At 38.8% G+C, this 19,367-nt stretch overlaps 1 protein-coding gene across 4 annotated transcripts in view; it reads right to left on the reverse strand.

The window, feature by feature from the left end:
* SSH2 (slingshot protein phosphatase 2) overlaps window positions 1-19,367 on the reverse strand; it is a 245,054-nt gene that overhangs the window by 173,317 nt on the left and 52,370 nt on the right. Inside the window, exon 2 of one of the 4 annotated variants that reach the window (XM_032428751.1) lies at window positions 17,181-17,261. The exons of 1 other annotated variant lie outside the window; for it this stretch is intronic. In XM_032428751.1, the coding sequence (XP_032284642.1) occupies window positions 17,181-17,261 (81 nt within the window). Of the gene's footprint in view, window positions 1-14,661; window positions 14,907-17,180; window positions 17,641-19,367 lie in introns of those variants that run through there. 2 more of the 4 variants (XM_032428744.1, XM_032428748.1) reach the window with 2 other exon arrangements.

Raw genomic sequence — 19,367 nt, forward strand, 5'->3', positions numbered from 1 at the left:
ACAGATACATCTAGAGCATCCAGAACAGTGTGTGGCACATACTAAGTGGTTGATAAAAAAGTGTAAGGATTAAGTTCCTTTTCTTATTTTAATAGTCAACAGCAATAAAATAAACTTGATTTTCTCATTGTTACTCTTCTAAAATTTGGGTAAACAAATTTCTACAGAAATAAAATGCTCGGCTCCCAGGAAGTTCCAGGTAATACACAATGCAACTTGGTACATTCCTCAGTGTATCTTCTCTGAGCTGAGCAGGACAAACACAAAACAATGAAAACCAAAACAGAATGAAAGAGAACATTTAAAAAATCAACATGGTTACAGCATCTGTATATGAACATTTTTCTAGATCAACATAAGCCCATGCTACTTTAGGTTTTAGAAGTAGTGTTATATAATGCATAGCTAATAACTTAAAGAAGGTAGTTACATATAGTAAAACCTCCGTTTATCTTCCTGCAATAGCTGGTTAAGCCCTGTTTTTGGCCAATCCTTTCTCACTCAACACCCTTCCCACTGTCAGAACAATTTAGCTGATGCTTCTGGGTCTTCCCTTAGAGCAACAGGAGAAAACAGCCATGCCGGTGGAGCCGTCATGTCGGACAAGAGAATGGACAAGAAACAAAGCTCACTTTCATTTTTAAAATGGAATTATTCACCATCTGTGAACCATCTCACCACAGGAAGTCTCTGACAAAATCAGTAAGTAAACTTGATTGCAGTGAACTCTCACTGACTACATAAGAAACGTTAAATTTTTTCTTTTGGCAACAAAACTCCCTTCAAAATCTTGCCCTCTAATGTTCTCAAGCTAGAAGATAAATTTAAACACAAAACAAAGACTTTCTGGGCAGGGTCTGAATTCACTGCAAACTTTTAGAATAGATTCCCATCTACCCTAAACTCCCCAGGACTCTTATGAAAGATGACATGCTTTAGCCACTCTCCCTAGTTCCACAAAATGGATCATAGGCAGAAATGTATAATTTTAAAGAACAGGCTAAAGATAGCAAAAGTCAGGCAGTGAGAATTTCTATTAGCATGTGATATGGCAAACTTTAAAGTGAAAGAGAAAACACGTTTTCTGTGTACAAATTTCTTAGAAAATATTAAATTGGAAGATCCCAGTTTCCAGGCCTAGAATTACATCTCACTGAATGTTCCTTGCTTCACAGGGGTCAAGCAAGGAACAATCTATTTTGGAAAAGCAGTTTTGGGGGAGACATTATTAACATCTATCTCAAATACTGTCAGCAATTAACCTTGATCAACCTGAAGCTTTGCTCAGCAGTCTAATTACACACATTAGTTACCTAGCATTGTAGGAAACAAAGAAATACAGATGTTTCCAAGCAACTAACTATATTCTGTTGAGTTTCCTGTGTCAGACTGTATCACTGGCATTTGTGAAAAGCCAGCTTCAAAGCAAAACCATAGCTAGGGTTAAAGCGAACAACCATTCCTCAGCCTCCATTTCCATCATCTTCAAATGACATTTGTAAAAGTAAACCATAAGCTTGATGTTTCCTTACCCGTTGACTAGGCCAGACTCCTACAGTCCAGTGGTGACAGCTAGGCAAGTCCATATGTGACTTTTGGATGGAAAGCTACTCCAAGGACCACCAAGAGTGGGTGGTTCTCAGAGGAACAGATGAACCTTTTGTGAGACTGTTAAATTATAACAGCGGCTAACATTTATTATAGGTTTACAATATGCCAGGTCTTAATCTAAGTGTTAGCAGACATTGTCTCATTTAATCTTCACAATAACCCCACAAGGCAGGTATACTATTTATTATCTCCATTGCTCGGATGAGAAAATCGAGACTTAGAGATGGAAAGTAACTTATCCAGGGTCATACACTCTTCACCACACCATACTGACTTTTTGTCAACTTTCTTCTTATTAAGAGCCCCATCCCCCAACAAATGAGTTAATCAAATCAAATCACAGAAAAACAAAAAGCCATAAACAGCCGGGGCTTTGTTTTTCTGTACATTCTCAAGAGTACAACTAGGCAGATCTTTTTAAAATGTTAACTGGTTCACTCCCCAGCTGAACTCCTCAATGACTTCTTACTGTCTAGGGAATAAAGACTGAGATCTTTAATTTAGCTTACAAGAGTCTTTACCAGCTGGCCTTTGCTGACCTCACTAGCATCATCTCCCATTATTTCCTCCCTTATTTTCTATGTTCAAACTTTACTGGCCTTCTTTTGGTTCCTTGAATATGCCATAGGTTTCCTGACCTGTAAGTATTTCCTTCCCCACTCTCTCCACCCAGCTCTCTAGTTGACTTTGACTCATCTTTCAGAGCACAATTCAAAACACTAGTTCTCCAAGGAAGCCCTCTTTTGACCACTAACCCTTAAGGAGGTCAGGTCCCAGCCTGCTAGATTCTCATAGTATGGTGTACTTTCCTCTTTTCAACCAGCACAGCGTCTAGCACATAGCAGGTACTCTGTACATACTTGTTGGCTGAAAGAATAATGAGTGAAAGGTAACCATATACACAAGAAACGGAAACTAAGGTCATGCCCTTAAGGCACAGGGGTCAAGCAAGGAAGTATGACTATAGTCAGTTCTGCTCCACTTTTGGTATGTGCCTAGTGCTGCTCCACATTAGGCCAGTTTAAATAGTTCAAGGTCGAGCCATACAACCAGACCAGGGGAAATGGAGAAGGAAATGAAACAGTAGTGCTTTAAAATATGACTTAATGAGAGATGAAGCTGATCATAAGACCTGGACCTAGCTCACATGGTAGAATTTAAATTATTATGACACAACAACATCATATTTGATTATGTTCCAGTGGCTTTTAACTGCTATTTACTTGTTATATGTAGAGCTCATAACAGGAAGGGCCATAAATTCTGAGGGCCAGAATTGCTTAGTATAGTCCTGGCTGCTCTGTAGCTCACTTTTAAGACATCTAAAAATGGCCTCGGTGAAGGTCCGCTAGTGTTAAAGAAGCTCTTTGAGAAGGAAACCCCCCCCCCCAAAAAAAAGGTTACATATCAAAAATTGAGAAGATACCCCCGCCCCCCATGAAGATCAATGAGCACTTCCACAGATATAACCTGTACACTAATCAGTTCCAAGGCTCTTCACAGTAGCCTGCAGAGATTCAGGCTTAAATGGAGGGGAAAGGTAGAGAGGTGCATATGATAAAGAGTCTTTTTTTCCCATATATTAATTTAGGGCAAATACAGTATCTCCTATCCTCTCATCTTTAAGACTACAAGTAAGAGACTCTAGAGACCCTGGCTTAGCTGGGTACTGGATTACTTGATTTTTAAAAATCTAAAGTAAATTTAAAAAACCCACTGCCTTTAAAATATGAATAAGACAACTGTGATATTCCAAAAGCCCTTCACAGTCTCACCATTTGAATGAAACTCCTTATATTTAAGGCTTCTTCTGTGTGTTTTAATTCCTCTTTTTGTTATTTATTTATATAGTTTTTACATAATTGCAGTCAGAGTATACATGTAAATTTTGTTCATTTTTATTTTATTTTATTTTAAAAGATTGGTTTATTTTTAAGTAATCTCTACACCCAACGTGGGGTTTGAACTTACAACCCTGAGATCAAGAGTTGCATGATCCACCAACTGAGCCAGCCAGGCACCCCAAATTTTGTTCATTTTTAAACTTGTCATATCAAGCAAGGAAAAGATTATTCTCTTCTTGAGCCACATTGTACCTAGTACATACATCTACTCCATTATTGCACTTACACTATATTTCAATAATCTTATTTAGATACGTCTCTTTTTCTAGGCTGTGGGCATTTAAGGCAAGGAATTGTCTTCTTTCTTTTAAAATAATATTTGTGAGGGGCGCCTGGGTGGCTCAGTGGTTAGGCGTCTGCCTTCGGCTCAGGTCATGATCCCAGCCCCCAGCCCCGCATAGGGCTCCCTGCTACATGGGAAGCCTGCTTCTCCCTCTCCCACTCCCCCTGCTTGTGTTTCCTCTCTCGCTGTGGTTCTCTCTGTCAAATAAATAAATAAAATCTTTAAAAAAAAAATATTTGTGGAATGAATGAATGGTAACTACGTAATTCTGTTCTACCCCTTTTTATTATTTTAGTATTTTTTAAAAGGAGGTAACACATGCACATGGTACACAATTCAAAAAAGGACAATATGATAAACATTAAACAAGTCCCCATCTCACATCTGTTTCCTGAGCCAACAAGTTCTTCTCCCTAAAGACAATTTTTAATTTTTTATATATATATTTTAATTTTATATATATATCTTTTTAATTTTTATATATATTACAAGATACAATCTAGGCATATTTAAAGATCTTAATAGATTCTTTTTCCTCTAATTTTTTTTATACAAATGATATACACATAGTGCTTTGCATCTTGGGTTTTTTTTTTTTAGAAGATTTATTTACATATTTGAGAGAGAGAGAGAGAGTGAGGGGAGGGGCAAAGGGAAAGGAAGAGAGAGAGAATCCTTAAGCAGACTCCCCACTGAGCATGGAGCCCAGCTCAGGGCTTGATCCCAGGACCCTGAGATCATGACCTGAGCAAAAATCAAGAATCGGTTCCTTAACCAACTGAGCCACACAGGCACGCTGTTGGTATTTTAACAATAGGAGATAATTCCATATTAACTCATACGGAAACACCTTGATGGACATCTAGGATATTTTGAATTTTTTACTATTATAAATGACTTTGCTATAAATATGCTTGAATGTATGAAATTTCACATATATAGGAAAATTTCTGGAGGATAAATTTCTAGGGCAAATGCTATGGACATAGAGAATTTTGATAGATATTTCCAAAATGTCCTCCACGGAGGTCATTCTAATTTACAGTCCACCAACAATATACAGCATTGCTGCTTCCCTTCTGTCTCTGCCAACACAACACAATATCACATTTTTTTGATCTTTGCCAATCTGACAGGTAAATAATGGTATTGGTTGTGAGGATTATTGAATGTTTTTTCATATGGTGAAGAGCCACTTGTATATCTTGCTGTGAAAGTCTGTTAATTTCTTTTGCACATTGTTCTGTTAGGTTTCTGATCTTTAAAAAAACTGTATAACACATTATGTATTATAGAAACTGGCTCTTTATCATATGTGTTGAAAATCTTTTTCCAACGTGTTGTCTTGTGACTTTGTTTATAGGATCTTTTAAAGTAGAATTTTTGGCTTTATGTATTTGAATTTATCAATTTTTTTTTAAGATTTTATTTATTTATTTGACAGAGAGAGAGAGACAGCGAGAGAGGGAACACAAGAAGGGGGAGTGGGAGAGGGAGAAGCAGACCTACCGCCAAGCAGGGAGCCCGATGCGGGGCTCGATCCCAGGACCCTGGGATCATGACCAGAGCTGAAGGCAGACGCCTAACGACTGAGCCACGCAGGTGCCCCAATGTTTTCTTTTATGGTCTCTGGGTTTTGTGTCTAATGGCTTCAGAGTTAATATTACCATAGTTTACCTAACCATTCCCTTTCTCCTATTATTAAACATATTCACTAAAATTTTAGTACTACACTTTTTAAATTTTTTTAGAAGAAGTTTTCAAGAATTAGATTTCTATGTCAAAGAGTTTGACATTATTATAACTTTTGACTGAACTGTCAGATTGCCAGGATTTATAATCTTCACCAATATAATTATCAAGTTAAGATGTACACATGAATATCATGCACAGATCTTTTCCAAACATAAATTTATACTAGCATTATTCAAATCTACAGTTAGGCTTATAATCCACAGTTTAAAACCTTGCCTCACACTTCTACAGAATCTGACCAGCCTAAGAATTGCTGTTATTTCCTGGGAGGAAAAAAAGTGAACAAATTCTTCTGGAGCAAAGAGGGAATTCAGAGGACTCTCCTGGAAAATCCTGAGAAAGTAACTTGGCAAATTAAGCATTGCAGTAGAGTCAAAAGAAGACAGCAGCATTTAAATTCAAGGCTGTACTTCACCATTCACTTCGTTCTTTCCCTTCCCAAGAGCAATGTCCCTTCCTTCCAACATTCTCTCCAAGTATCTTGAGGTTCTAGCCACCATGTAACATTTCTCAGTCAGCTTCTTCCTTTAGATGTCTTCTGCCTGGCTCCCGGATCAGTCCTTCAAGTTCTTTAAGTTCATGTAAGGCCAGGAAATAAGATGTTGATCCAAAGTGGAAAATGCAGTCCCAGCCCATGCATGCCAAGAGAGCACTTCCTCATGTAAATGTACCTAGTACAGCTATAGCAGAGATTTCCAGATTCTTTGGGGCTCTCTCTCTCATTTGCTGAAATTCATATACTGCTTGCAATACTTTTTGCTATCCCTTCTCCTTGCTGCCTCCTAGAGCTCTCTTTAAAGAAGCATTTTAGGAGAAAAGAATTATTATTGTAAGTTCATAATCATAAATTTTATGATGCTCCTGGAAATTTGGTACAGTGTCATGATGGGAATGCTTGTCAGACCGGACAGGAGAGTCACAGGCCTGGGGCAGATTCCAAGCACATGTCTGACAGGCAGTATAGCTTGGTGAGCAGAGCCTTGGAAATCAGACTTGAACTTCACCACTTACTAGATGTGTGACACTAAGCAAATCCCTGAACTATTCTGAACTAAAATATCAACATGTTAGAGAGGCCCTTCTTGACCATCCTTTATCTAAATGGCTATTGTGCCTTGTTATTATTATTATTTCCCCACTGGTATTTTTCATTGCACTATCACATTTTATAATGGAATACTTATTTTTTTTTATTATGTGTGTTCCCCTGTAAGTTCCATTAAGGATGGGGTTTGATTTGTTCACCACTGGATACTCATTGCCTAGCATGGTACCCGCCACAGAGTAGACTCAAATAACTGTAGAATAAATGAGCTCAGTTTCATTACCCCTAAAACATTATTCACATCAGAGATGTAATATGAGATAATACATGTAAAAACATTTACTACAGAACCAGGAACATGGTTAGAGTTCAACAAATGTTAGCCATTATTTTAGTTATAGTTCTCAGCAAGTCATGGCCTTTATAGCTCAATTTTCCTAACTGTAAAGTGAAAGGAAAAGTTACTAACCCTTCTCTGCTGCCAAAGTACACTGTAAAATTACAAAAAATAAACAAAAGGCATTAGGAGGAACTCAGAAGATAGGATCCATTAAGATTAACAATTTGTTAAATTTACAACTCTCCCATGACATTTGTCTTCATCAGGGCCATCCACTGCTCTCTCCAGGGTTAGCAGTTCTTCCCTAATAGTCTGAAATTGCAAGTTCACTAGGACTTCACCCCAACCACTGAGTAAAAAGGTATTTGGGAAAGCAAATTAGGGTTGAGAAGGACTGTGTTTGAATACAACAGTGGCAGCACTCTAGAAATTCCCAGAAAGAATGAAGAATTAATCCGGCATAAAATACTCCAGTGAGGGGCACGTGGGTGGCTCAGTCGTTAAGTGTCTTCCTTCGGCTCAGGTCATGATCCCAGGCTCCTGGGATCGAGCCCCACATCGGGCTCCCTGCTCGGCGGGAAGCCTGCTTCTCCCTCTCCCACTCCCCCTGCTTGTGTTCATTCTCTCACTGTGTCTCTCTCTCTCAAATAAATAAAATCTTTAAAAAAAAAAATAAATAGGGGCACATGGGTGGCTCAGTCGCTAAGCGTCTGCCTTCAGTTCGGGTCATAGTCCCAGGGTCCTGGGATCGAGCCCCACACTGGGCTCCTCGCTTGGTGGGGGAGCCTTCTTCTCCCTCTCCCTCTGCCTGTCTGCCGCTCCCCCCCTGCTTGTGCTCTCTCTCTCAATATCTCTCTCTGTGTCAAATAAATAAAATCTTAAAAAAAAATACTCCAGTGATATACCCAATTTCCGGTGATATGTACTACCTTACCTCTTGAAACATGAACTTGATTGTTATTAAGCCACCTCCTCTTTCCCTAAACTTCTGTCAAGAGTGTGTCTTTACAATATCCCAAATTCAGTCTTCAGATGCCCCCAGATCTATAATCTTATAATTCCTCTCTAGAGAATTTCTAAGAACCATGATTCTCAACTTTGGCTGCATGAAGTACCACCTATGGACCTCTGTAAAGAATAAAGATGTCCAAGACCCACTGAATGAGAAAGTTGCTAAGGTGAGATTTGAGTCTCTCTATGTTTAAAAAGCTCCACAGATTATTCGGGTGCAAAAAACAGAGCTGAGAACCACTATTCCATTTGCCCCTGACCTCCTAGGACCAGAATAATAATATTCCATTCAGGGGCAAAGGCAATCCGGCACAAGGATAGAAGCTCAGAGTGTCAGGCAGACTTGGCTGTCACTACCAGTGTGGTCACACACTTCAGGCAAGCCTCTGTTTCTTCAGCTTTAAATGGGAAATACTAAAAGTACTTAACCTCAAAGACTTGGATTCAACACTAACTTGTATGAAAATCACCTAGAATGTCAGGCAAATAATAAGTGCTAAATAGATTGCCTTGCTCACCTTTCAAAGGGTAAATTATTTCCAAACTGCAATCTAAAAAAGGCTGTATAATTTTATTAATGAAAAAACCTACAAGTCATGCCATCTTCTGATTTTCTTGCTTTCCTAAACCAAAATAAGGGACGAGTACACCTGAACAGGCCCCGCCTCAGATTATGAAAGCAGAATAACTCAGCTAGTCGGAGCTTTTATTTGGCTAATTTTATAAATTAGGCCAACCTCTCGGTGTCTGCCTGCAGTTGTTTCACTGCTACGTTATGTATCCATGTGCCAGGTATCTCCAAAATATGTCTCTGGTCAAAAGAAGGACCAGAAGTCGAACCAATATAAATCCAGCACAGGGTAAGCATGGTGTGCCTGAAGCATCATTTTTAGATTCCATTACCCAAGGCATTAAATATGTGCAACTTCTATGTTAGGCACTATGGAGAATACAAGGATGTATGAGAGAACATTTCTGGCCCTTCAGTGATCATTTTATGAATTCAAATAATATATTTTATTTATTTTTTAAAGATTTATTTATTTATGAGAGAGAGAGAGTGAGAGCACGCGTGCAGCAGGGAGGGGCAGAGAGAGTTAAGTAGATTCCGTGCTGAGCATGGAGCCCAATGCAGGGCTCGATCTCACGACCCTGCGATCATGACCTGAGCTGAAACCAAGAGTCAGAGGCTTAACCAAGTGCGCCATCCAGGCGCCCCTAAATAATATATTTTAGAAGTGGCCACAAGTTACTCACGCCACAAGGCAAATAAAGGATGGTGAAGAAAAGGAAAGACGGTCAAGATGTCCATTTTTTCCTCCTCCTCCCCTACAGGGCTAGACCATAAAGTTAAATTGAACCCAAAGATAACAGGGGCACTGTCCTGACTCTATGGAAGAGATGGTGAGACCAGGGAATCCTACATTTGCCCTGCTCTCTACGTAGCACAGAAAATGTGCTGGGTCCTGTAAGTACCTTATATAGTCATCTTATTTAATTCTAACAACTCTCTGAGACAGGTATTATTATTATCCCCATTTTATAGATGGGGAAGTGAGGCTTAGAGAAGTGAAATCACAAAACCAGGAAGTGGTGGAGTTGGGACTGTGACCCAGGTTGTCTGAACCTTGTGCCTGAGCTCTTTATTACACGATGCTGAGCCCTGGTCTGGGGGCCAAAGAGGGTCATCTAAAGAGCATAGCCTCATGCTCACATCAAAATCATATGGTCAAGAATTCACGATAGTGGTTATCTTGGGGGTTGAGGGTGATGATGGTTGGGAAGGTGAATAGTGACTAAAAGGGAGAAAGGGGGGTGTTAGCAGAAGGGGGAATTGGTGGAGGGGAGTGGTAATACTCCATTTCTTGATCTAGGTACGGTTACACAGTTTCTTGATGTGTATGAAAATTCATCAAGATACACATAAAAGTGCAAGTTAAGTGCACTTCTCTGTATGTATATTTTATTTCAAAAAAAGTATTACATACAAAGTCTAAAAGTGGTCTTTAATATTTTGTCTTTATGCTAGCTCCTAGCGGTATTGACACAGGAAGAATAAGTTTTCATAACTTCATGGAAAACCTGGCCCTTAATTGACACAGGTTCATTGAGGATTTGGATCACCGAATTTCAGTATCTTGTTCCTTTTTTAACAGAAGCCTAGCCAAGGAATTTCACTGAATAAAAGTTAAATGCATTGTAACTGAGTTATCAAATGCAAAGTCAACTCTTAGGATTCTAGTCAATATCTTATTTTGTCCATTCTTCAAGGAAACAGATGTTACAGACATTCAGACTGGAGCTCTGATTCAGGAGATGCAAAAATTAGTAGAGAGTTAAAACATCGTTCTTAATCCCTCATTCACATAAGAATAATCCTGGGACCACTTAAAAAATACCTATACCTGGGTCCCACTCACAGAGATCCTGATTTAACTGGACTGGGGTGAGACTCTTATTAAATTATTTTAAAAGGTCACCAGGTGATTCTTTTTTTTTTTTTTTTTTTTAAAGATTTTATTTATTTGATAGAGAGAGACACAGCGAGAGAGGGAACACAAGCAGGGGAGTGGGAGAGGGAGAAGCAGGCCTCCCGCCGAGCAGGGAGCCCGATGTGGGACTCGATCCCAGGACCCCGGGATCATGACCTGAGCCGAAGGCAGACGCTTAACGACTGAGCCACCCAGGCGCCCGGTCACCAGGTGATTCTAATGTGCAGACACAATGAGAACTACTGAGTTAAATGATAAGGGTAATTCTTTTTTTTTTTGTCTTTACAATTATTTATTTATTTATTTTTAATATTATGTTAATCACCATATATTACATCATTAGTTTTTTATGTAGTGTTCCATGATTCATTATTTGCAATATAACACCCAGTGCTCCATGCAGAACGAGGGGTAATTCTTTTTTTTTTATTTTTATTGTTATGTTAATCACCATACATTACATCGTTAGTTTTTGATGTAGTGTTTCATGATTCATTGTTTGTGCATAACACCCAGTGCTCCATGCAGAACGTGCCCTCTTTAATACCCATCACCAGGCTAACCTATCCTCCCACCCCCCGCCCCTCATGAGGGGTAATCCTTAAAATAGCCTTTATATACCCAAGATTACTAAGAATCTCATTTTCCCTCAGATAAGTCACTCAAGAGGGTAAGATTTTTAAAAAGAAAAGTTGAAAGTTATTTCTCATTTGTTACTCTAAGATAAAATAGTTGAACAATGCTTTCTGATGATATCTTATTCTGGAACAAAGAAAAATAAGTTTGACATCACAGGAGGTAGATCCTCTGTGTTATTTCTTCAGTAATAGCAACCACAATGGTGACCACAATGGTCATTCCAAGTCGTTTATTTACTCATAGCAGTGATAATCTTTTGTGAATTCTTGTTCGAATTCCTTCTGCTTAGGGTGTGACTCTCCTTTTCAGAGAAAGCAGTGAGTTGGGTTTTTTTTTTAATGATTATTTAAGCTATTCATGTGTGGTGGTAGTGGGATATCTGTTTAAATGTGTACATTATTTTAATGTAATTGTTTTGTGGGTGGGTCACCTTTAGAAAATATTTCATTATAGTTTTATATTCTATACTTGCAACCTGTTTCATGATAAATTGATACGTTGTCCTTTGTAATTTCTACATTTTGTGTTTGTACTTTTTCATTCATTTTAAACCTAGTTCATGTAAAATAGAAATATTTTATACGTCAATGCAGTATTTACCTTCTTTTGGTCAGCTCTGAAATATCTTTAATCTATATATCTATATCTAATCTGTTTTAAATTTTACTTGCAGTTTCATTTGCAAAAAAAAAACAAAAACAAAAACAAAATTTGTTTAGATCAGACTCCCTCCAAAGGGAAAGATAGGAATACCATTCATGGTGAAACTATGTTTTTTGCTACCGGCAACACTTTTATCCCATTCTCTGACCAGGTGCCCTAATCAGTAAGTGCTCTACTATGCAGCAGAGGTGATGCAGAAACAATTCAAATAACCCTCAACTCTGGTGGGACAGCTGTTTGCTGTTGGCTAACTGGTCATTTGGAACTCATAATAAAACTCACATCTCCTTAGCCACAAATTTTCACTTTTTTCCTTTTTATATTTGTGTGTGTTGTCCAGTGAAATGCTATCTCTGCAAATGAGCCTGAAAAAAGGAAAAAATACAGTACTAAGAGCTGAATGAAGGTAAATACAAATCATCAGAAATGACCAGATGCACATACTGTCGGCCTACACACCATCACCACCTTCCATCCAACTACTTTGGTTATCATTGTATCTGTAGGTTTATCCACAACATACAGTTGTGTGTTCTGCTCACAATCTCTAGAGTCTTACAGAAGTAGATATAGTGACCATAGCAGTTTTCCCCTTTTAAATATAGTTTTACTTTCTGAGCTAATAAATCATTCATTGTTTTGATCATCCCATATACCACATTCCAAGACTTAAAATATACAAGAAAAACAAGATGCTTCAGAAGAATTCTAAAGATTAAAGACCCTTCTATTTTCAATCCATAGGCTGGCTACTCAATAGCAGGCCTTGAATTAGGGCTTGCTTATCTTAACATTAATAACTTTTTACAATTCTTAAATCCTTTATCTTAAACTTAGTGAGGTTAAATATTCTCTCTCCAAAGCCATTCTCCCACTCCACAAAATGCCTACACATGAAAACTTCCACAGAAGTTGCCATCTAGAAGGATACTGCTATGTTCTGAGACAGCTGTCCTGCCCCAGAAAAGAATACAAATCTACAGTTTAAAAATATAAAGAGCACTGGGTGTTATATGCAACTAATGAATCATTGAACATTACATCAACAACTAATGATGTACTATATGTTGGCTAACTGAAGTTAATTAAAAAATAAAATAAAAATGTAAAGTATGCTAAACCAAATAATTCTTATTTTAGATTTTCCTTTCTTTTTGTCTGCCTTCTCCATATTGGATTCGAGGGTGGCCTTTTCTTTTTTTCTTTCTTTAATAAAAGGCTAACACTCCTTCCTTTCACTGGGCTAATCAAACAAAATGCTGTTTTGATTGCATGGAAGGAAAACGCATTCCCGACAAGGATTTAATATCCAAGCAAAAGAATGAAATAGACCACAAAAATAGTATGACCACCTACGTGTGTCCCTCCTGTTTGGTAGGGTGGGAGTGGGGTCAGACAAGCAGGGAAAGGAGAGAAAGAAACTGCTGTATTTTGAGGAAATAAACTGATGTAACAAGCATTTTCCTGACCTCCAGGCTGGGGAAGATATAACCCTGCAACAGTAATGAATCTACTTGTTTCTAGTTGAACCCCCACAAACATGATAACTGGAATTCCAGCTCACACAGAGCTTTTTCTCCTTTAAGGCAGGACAGCAGCAGCTATGAGGATGGAGAGTGAAGAGGACTCTCAGGAGTCTCAGTGGAGCTGCAGCCCCCAGTTACCCCAACCTGCTTTAGTCACTGCCTACCTTCTTTCTTATCTAAAGCTTAAGTGAAACTCCTGCAGCCGGAGCCAATGTCTTCTTCCTCTGTGACCTTTGCCAGTCACATTATCAACCCTGCTCCGGGGCAGATAGTCCCTTTTCCCATTATGGAGGCATCCAACAACCCTGTGCACAGCACAGGGAACAAGGAGCTGCTTCTATTCAGTAGAAGCTGAATAGGACCAGAGAAGAGACAGAAGCCTTTCTACACTCCTCCCCTCTCTTCCAAGAAAGCCCCAGGAGATCTAAGGCAGTCAGCCCTCTTCCAGAGAGAGCTACCCCTTCTTTGCCTCTAGCCAAATTTCTTTCCACTCATCCACATATTTCTTTTCTTCTCCCCATGTACTGCATATGAATGATTTTCTCCTCTCCTTTTCATGGTTTTCCATGAATATCCATAAAATTAACTTGTTGAAGTATAGAGTATACAATTCTCCTAAGGGTAGATTTAAAAAAAAATTCAGCTTTTTTTTTTTTTTTTTTTTTAAAGATTTTATTTATTTATTTGACAGAGAGAGAGACAGCGAGAGAGGGAACACAAGCAGGGGGAGTGGGAGAGGGAGAAGCAGGCTTCCCGCAGAGCAGGGAGCCCGATGCGGGGCTCGATCCCAGGACCTGGAATCATGACCTGAGCCGAAGGCAGACGCTTAACGACTGAGCCACCCAGGCGCCCCCCAAAAAATTCAGCTTTATTGAGGTATAATTGACAAATGAAATTGTAAGGTTTTAGAGTGTACATCATGGTGATTTGAGATACATATAAATTGTGAAAAGATTCCCCTCATTTGGTTAGTTAATATATTCATCACTTCACATATTTATCTTCTTTGTGTGTGAGAACATTTAAGTTCTGCTTTTTTAGCAATATCAATTATAAAATGCAATGTTATCGACTACAGTCACCATGTTTTATGTTAGAGCTTCAGATCTCATTCACCCTATAGCTGAAAGTTTGCTGTTAGGGTGGACTCTATACTTTATGCCTAACTTCCATAGCTCTGGGCCCAGCAATTAGTTCACGATAGTCAATCAATGCTTGGAGAATGAATGAATGAATGCATGTATGCATAAGTGAATTAATGAATACAGCCAACCAAAGTCATAATTCTGTTATCCTGAGATTGAAGAGAAAGCTCTTCAGTGATTGACTTTATCTCCTACTCTTCTTTACAACAGTTAACTTCTATTTCAAATAGTTACCAAGATCCCATACCATTTCCTTTGAAGAAAATTCAAACTGGGGATTTCAATCAGTTTACTCTCCAAACAATTTTGTTTCCAAGTTTAAGCCTTCATACTTGGAAAGGAGCTCTTCAATCTCCTTTAACGTGAGGGATGGGATGCTGAGGAAAGGGGAAAAAAAAAAAACGTATGGGAAGTACTCCCTAAGCAAACAAAACAGGAGAATCCAATACTTTTTAAAAGCTAGCCAGTACACTGTGAATTGTGCAAGACTGTTGAATCTCAGATCTGTACCTCTGAAACAAATAATGCAATATATCTTAAGAAAAAAAAAAAGAAGATAGCAGGAGGGCAAGAATGAAGGGGGGGAAATCGGAGGGGGAGACAAACCATGAGAGACGATGGACTCTGAAAAACAAACTGAGGGTTCTAGAGGGGAGGGGCGCGGGGGGATGGATTAGCCTGGTGATGGGTATTAAAGAGGGCACGTTCTGCATGGAGCACTGGGTGTTATACACAAACAACGGATCATGGAACACTACATCAAAAACTAATGATGTAATGTATGGTGATTAACATAACAATAAAAAAATTAAAAAAAAAAAAAGCTAGCCAGTACATGTAACCACTTTTGCCTTATGAAGAGGAAAAGACAACAAACCTGACTTAAATGAAAGCCCTGGCAATAAAATAAAGCAATCCACAATTATCTGCAAATACATATACCCAACTAATTATATCTCAGAGAACCATTAAAACTAGGGTCATCTTTTCCCCACATGTGTACAACTTCATAAAAATATTCTTCATATAGATTGCCAAGCACTGGTCTCTTTAAGACAAAATCAGCCAAAACATAAGCCAGTTTAATCCAGAGGATGCCAGGGCAGACTGAACAAAATAAATCTTGAGGAAAGTATATAAAGAGCCTTGGTATATATTCCATCAATGATGATGCTGCCTGCTGATAATGAGATCACTGATGGGTGGCAGCTGAGATCTGACGTCAGGGCTGCCCGTGCTTATCACACAACACCGTGCAAAGAATATAACCTTTCCACCCTCAGTCTGTCATCTGCAAAATGTTGATAATAAATGAATGTTCACATGAATTCCTCAGTTAATGTTTTCAAGCACTAGGGAATGAGCACAGCTCCAGCTATTAGTGAGTGAGTCACAATAACTAACTTCCTGCCATTCCACACTCATCATCAATGCTGAATGAAGTGCAACCAGATAAGTCAATGTAATAGTTGAAGAGGTCCTGAGATAGTGATCACTTTCTTTGTGCAATAAAGGTGAAGTAAAGAAGACAGTTTATGAGTTGGCAGTACTATGGTGATATACTTAAGAGGCACAGCTCACTTCGAGAGACAGTTTCCATTGGTGAAACTTTAACAATATTTATAGAGTGCCTACTATGTACAGTTAACATCCCAAAATAGACCGAATCCAGATTTTATCATCAAGGTTTGTAGAACCTAGTTTTAGCCATGGCTAGCAAAGCCGTTATCCTGTTGGAAGAGATATTTAAAATTTTTAAAAGTCAGTTTAAGAGCACCTGGGTGGCTCAGTCAGTTGAGCATCCACCTTCAGCTCAGCTCATGATCCCAGGGTCCTGGGATGGAGCCCTGCATCGGGTTCCCTGCTCAGCGGGGAGCCTGCTTCTCCCTCTCCCTCTGTCTGCCCCCCTCATGCTCTCTCTTGCTCTTTCTCTCTCAAATAAATAAATCTTAAAAAAAAAAAAAAAAGTCAATTTAAGTCCTCTAGCTTCAGCCTGATTGCATGGGTAATTTGCAATAATTAAGCAATTATGTTGGGGATCAGGTAAGATAAACAAAATTTATAACGTCTCATGAAATATAGTTAGATAGTTCCACATTTGAAATGACCCAGTAATTACAACACTATTTAGCTTAACATTATCAACAGTCAGGATGTGTTAGGTCTATGTACGTGGGGAATAAAGGTCCAGTGGCAGCAGCAATACCAAGCAGTTGTTATGGGGAAAGGGAAACCACTGACAATTAAAAAATGTAAAAACCCACAAAACAATCATTCTTTATTGAGGGAAAACTCACTCTAAAGTTCCAGGATACAACATTTCTCTACTTTGTAGATACGCCCTGAGTGGAGATAATTATGCATACATATACACCATACTACTTACATATACACTGATTTGCTTTCACAGACTATGCATTTGGCTGAGTGACGCCAAACAGATGAAATGATAGGCACTATCTCAGTCACATTTAAGAGCCAAATTTACCCAAAAAGCTTTCACTTGAAATACCAAAGGCTGTATAAAAACATACACGGGGGCGCCTGGGTGGCTCAGTCGTTAAGCGTCTGCCTTCGGCTCAGGTCATGATCCCAGGGTCCTGGGATCGAGCCCCGCATTGGGCTCCCTGCTCCATGGGAAGCCTGTTTCTTCCTTCCCCCCCCCCCCGCTTGTGTTCCCTCTCTTGCTGTGTCTCCCTCTGTCAAATAAATAAATAAAATCTTTAAAAATATATAAATAAAAAATAAAAACATATACCTACGTACATTGGAACCACTAAAGATATCTGATTCTTCACATTCGCAGCAAAGTAACACTGCTGATTCACTGTCTTCCAAATGAGAGCTCTGTAATATAAACAACATCATTTCAGAGATCTAAATGAATGGGGCCATGGGCATGAAGGAAAAGCCAGCAGAAATCACTGAGTCATGTTAGCTCATAGGTGAGAAGCTGCAATCCTGATTAGTGATGACTATTTTGGAGAGAATAAAGCCAACAAGTTGATTGGTTAGGTGACTGGAAAACTGAGGAATGTTTGATTAGCTGAAGCATTTTCTATGCTTTCCAATTTGGGCAATGGGGTGTCCCTTTTCTGTAAAGATGGTGCTACTAACCCTTTATAGTGTGTACTCTGAATACTTCTCAGAATGGGGTAGGTTTCTGTTCATTTATCCTCATATCCAAAGGTACATATTTGTTTTTTTTTTTTTTAAGATTTTATTTGTTTATTTGACGGAGGGGGCGGGGAGGGAGTACAAGCAGGCAGAGCGAGAGGGAGAAGCAGGCTCCCCGCCGAGCAGGGGGCCCAATGTGGGCCTTGATCCTAGGACCCTGGGATCATGACCTGAGCCGAAGGCAGACGTTTAACTGACTGAACCACCCCCCAGGCCCCCCCAAAAGTACATATTTGATATGACTGTTTATAGGACATGACTGGAGTATCTAACCACTAGCCTCATTAGCCCTCTGCTAACAAGTGTTTATAAGAACAGCCAAAAGATATGCCCTACCCAAGTCCCTCTGACAGATGCCAGAAAACAATTTAAAACCTTTCTTTCACTATCCAATCTCTTTTTCAATATCTGTCTAGAAGACAGATAAGGAAAAGGAGACAAAGAAGTGAAACAATTAGCTGGTAACACAAGAGTGTTTTTCCCTTATGACTACCACCACCACAAAAGAGAAGGAAAAAAGCTCTAACTCTGACCCATTAAGTTCCATCCAAATGTTTGTTATTTGAGTAACAGCTGCTGGAAACTGAGCTGTCCCTACATAGAGATGTAGATGCTTATGTCATCAAAACTTCTCACTATCATATTATCCAGCAATCCCACTTTTGGGTATAAATCCAAAAGAACTGGAATCAGGATCTAGAAGAGATGTCTGAGCTCTCATGTTCGTTGCAGCACTATTTACAATAGCCAAGATAATGGAATCAACCCTGATGTCCAACAATAGACAAATGGTTAAAGAAAAAGTGATATATACATACAATGGAATATTATTCAACCTGAAAAAAGGAAGTCCTAAGTGAAATAAGCCAGTCACAGAAAGATGAATACTACATGATTCCACTTATTTGAGGTGTCTAAAATAATCAAACTCACAGTAGCAGAGAGTAGAATGGTGGTTGCCAGGGGGCTAAGGGAGAGGAATAAATGGAGAATTTTTGTTTAATGGGTATAAAGTTTCAGTATTATAAGATGAAACAGTTATAGAGATCTGCTGTGCCACATAGTGCCTACTGTTAACAATACTCTATTGTGCATTTAAAATTTTTGTTAGGAGGGCAGATCTCATGTTAAATGTTCTTACCACAAAACAAATAACAACAAAAAATGCAAAGAGGCACAAGGAAACTTTTGGAGGTGACAGATTGGTTTAGTGATGGTAACAGTGATGGTTTCACAGGTATGTGCATATGTTCAAATTCATCAAATTGTATATATTAACTATGTGCAGTTTTTTGTTTATCAATTGTATCTCAATAAAGCTCTTAAATAAATGACAAACTTCTCACTACTACTGGCTGAAACTTAATCATATATAACCACTCTGTGGCTATCCTAGTTGACTGCTACTTTGATTTTTCAAAGCTCAAACTATGTTTCAATCCACTGAATACCCGCAGAGATTTAGAGTTTTAGAGTGCAAATAAATGAAAGTAAAGCTCAGACTATTCCTGGCAACTGCCTTCTCCTGGTTTATTTCCTTCCTACTTTTTTCCTACCCTGATCCTTTGCCTACTTTGGTTTTCCTTCTTACAACCAAATCTCATCTTCCAATATCCCTCCCTCTTCCTCTTTTAGAAAATAAACAGAAACCAAATATTTAAAACCACTTTTTAAATCCTGCAAATGCAAAAATCTCTTTATTTCTTACTCCCTTGCATTTTGGAGGGGGGAAAAATAAGAACAAGATTTATAAGATTTATTTTAGTGGGGGGGAGA

This window comes from Phoca vitulina, unplaced genomic scaffold (genome assembly GCF_004348235.1).
Source record: "Phoca vitulina isolate PV1807 unplaced genomic scaffold, GSC_HSeal_1.0 scaffold40, whole genome shotgun sequence".
Lineage (NCBI taxonomy): Eukaryota > Metazoa > Chordata > Mammalia > Carnivora > Phocidae > Phoca > Phoca vitulina.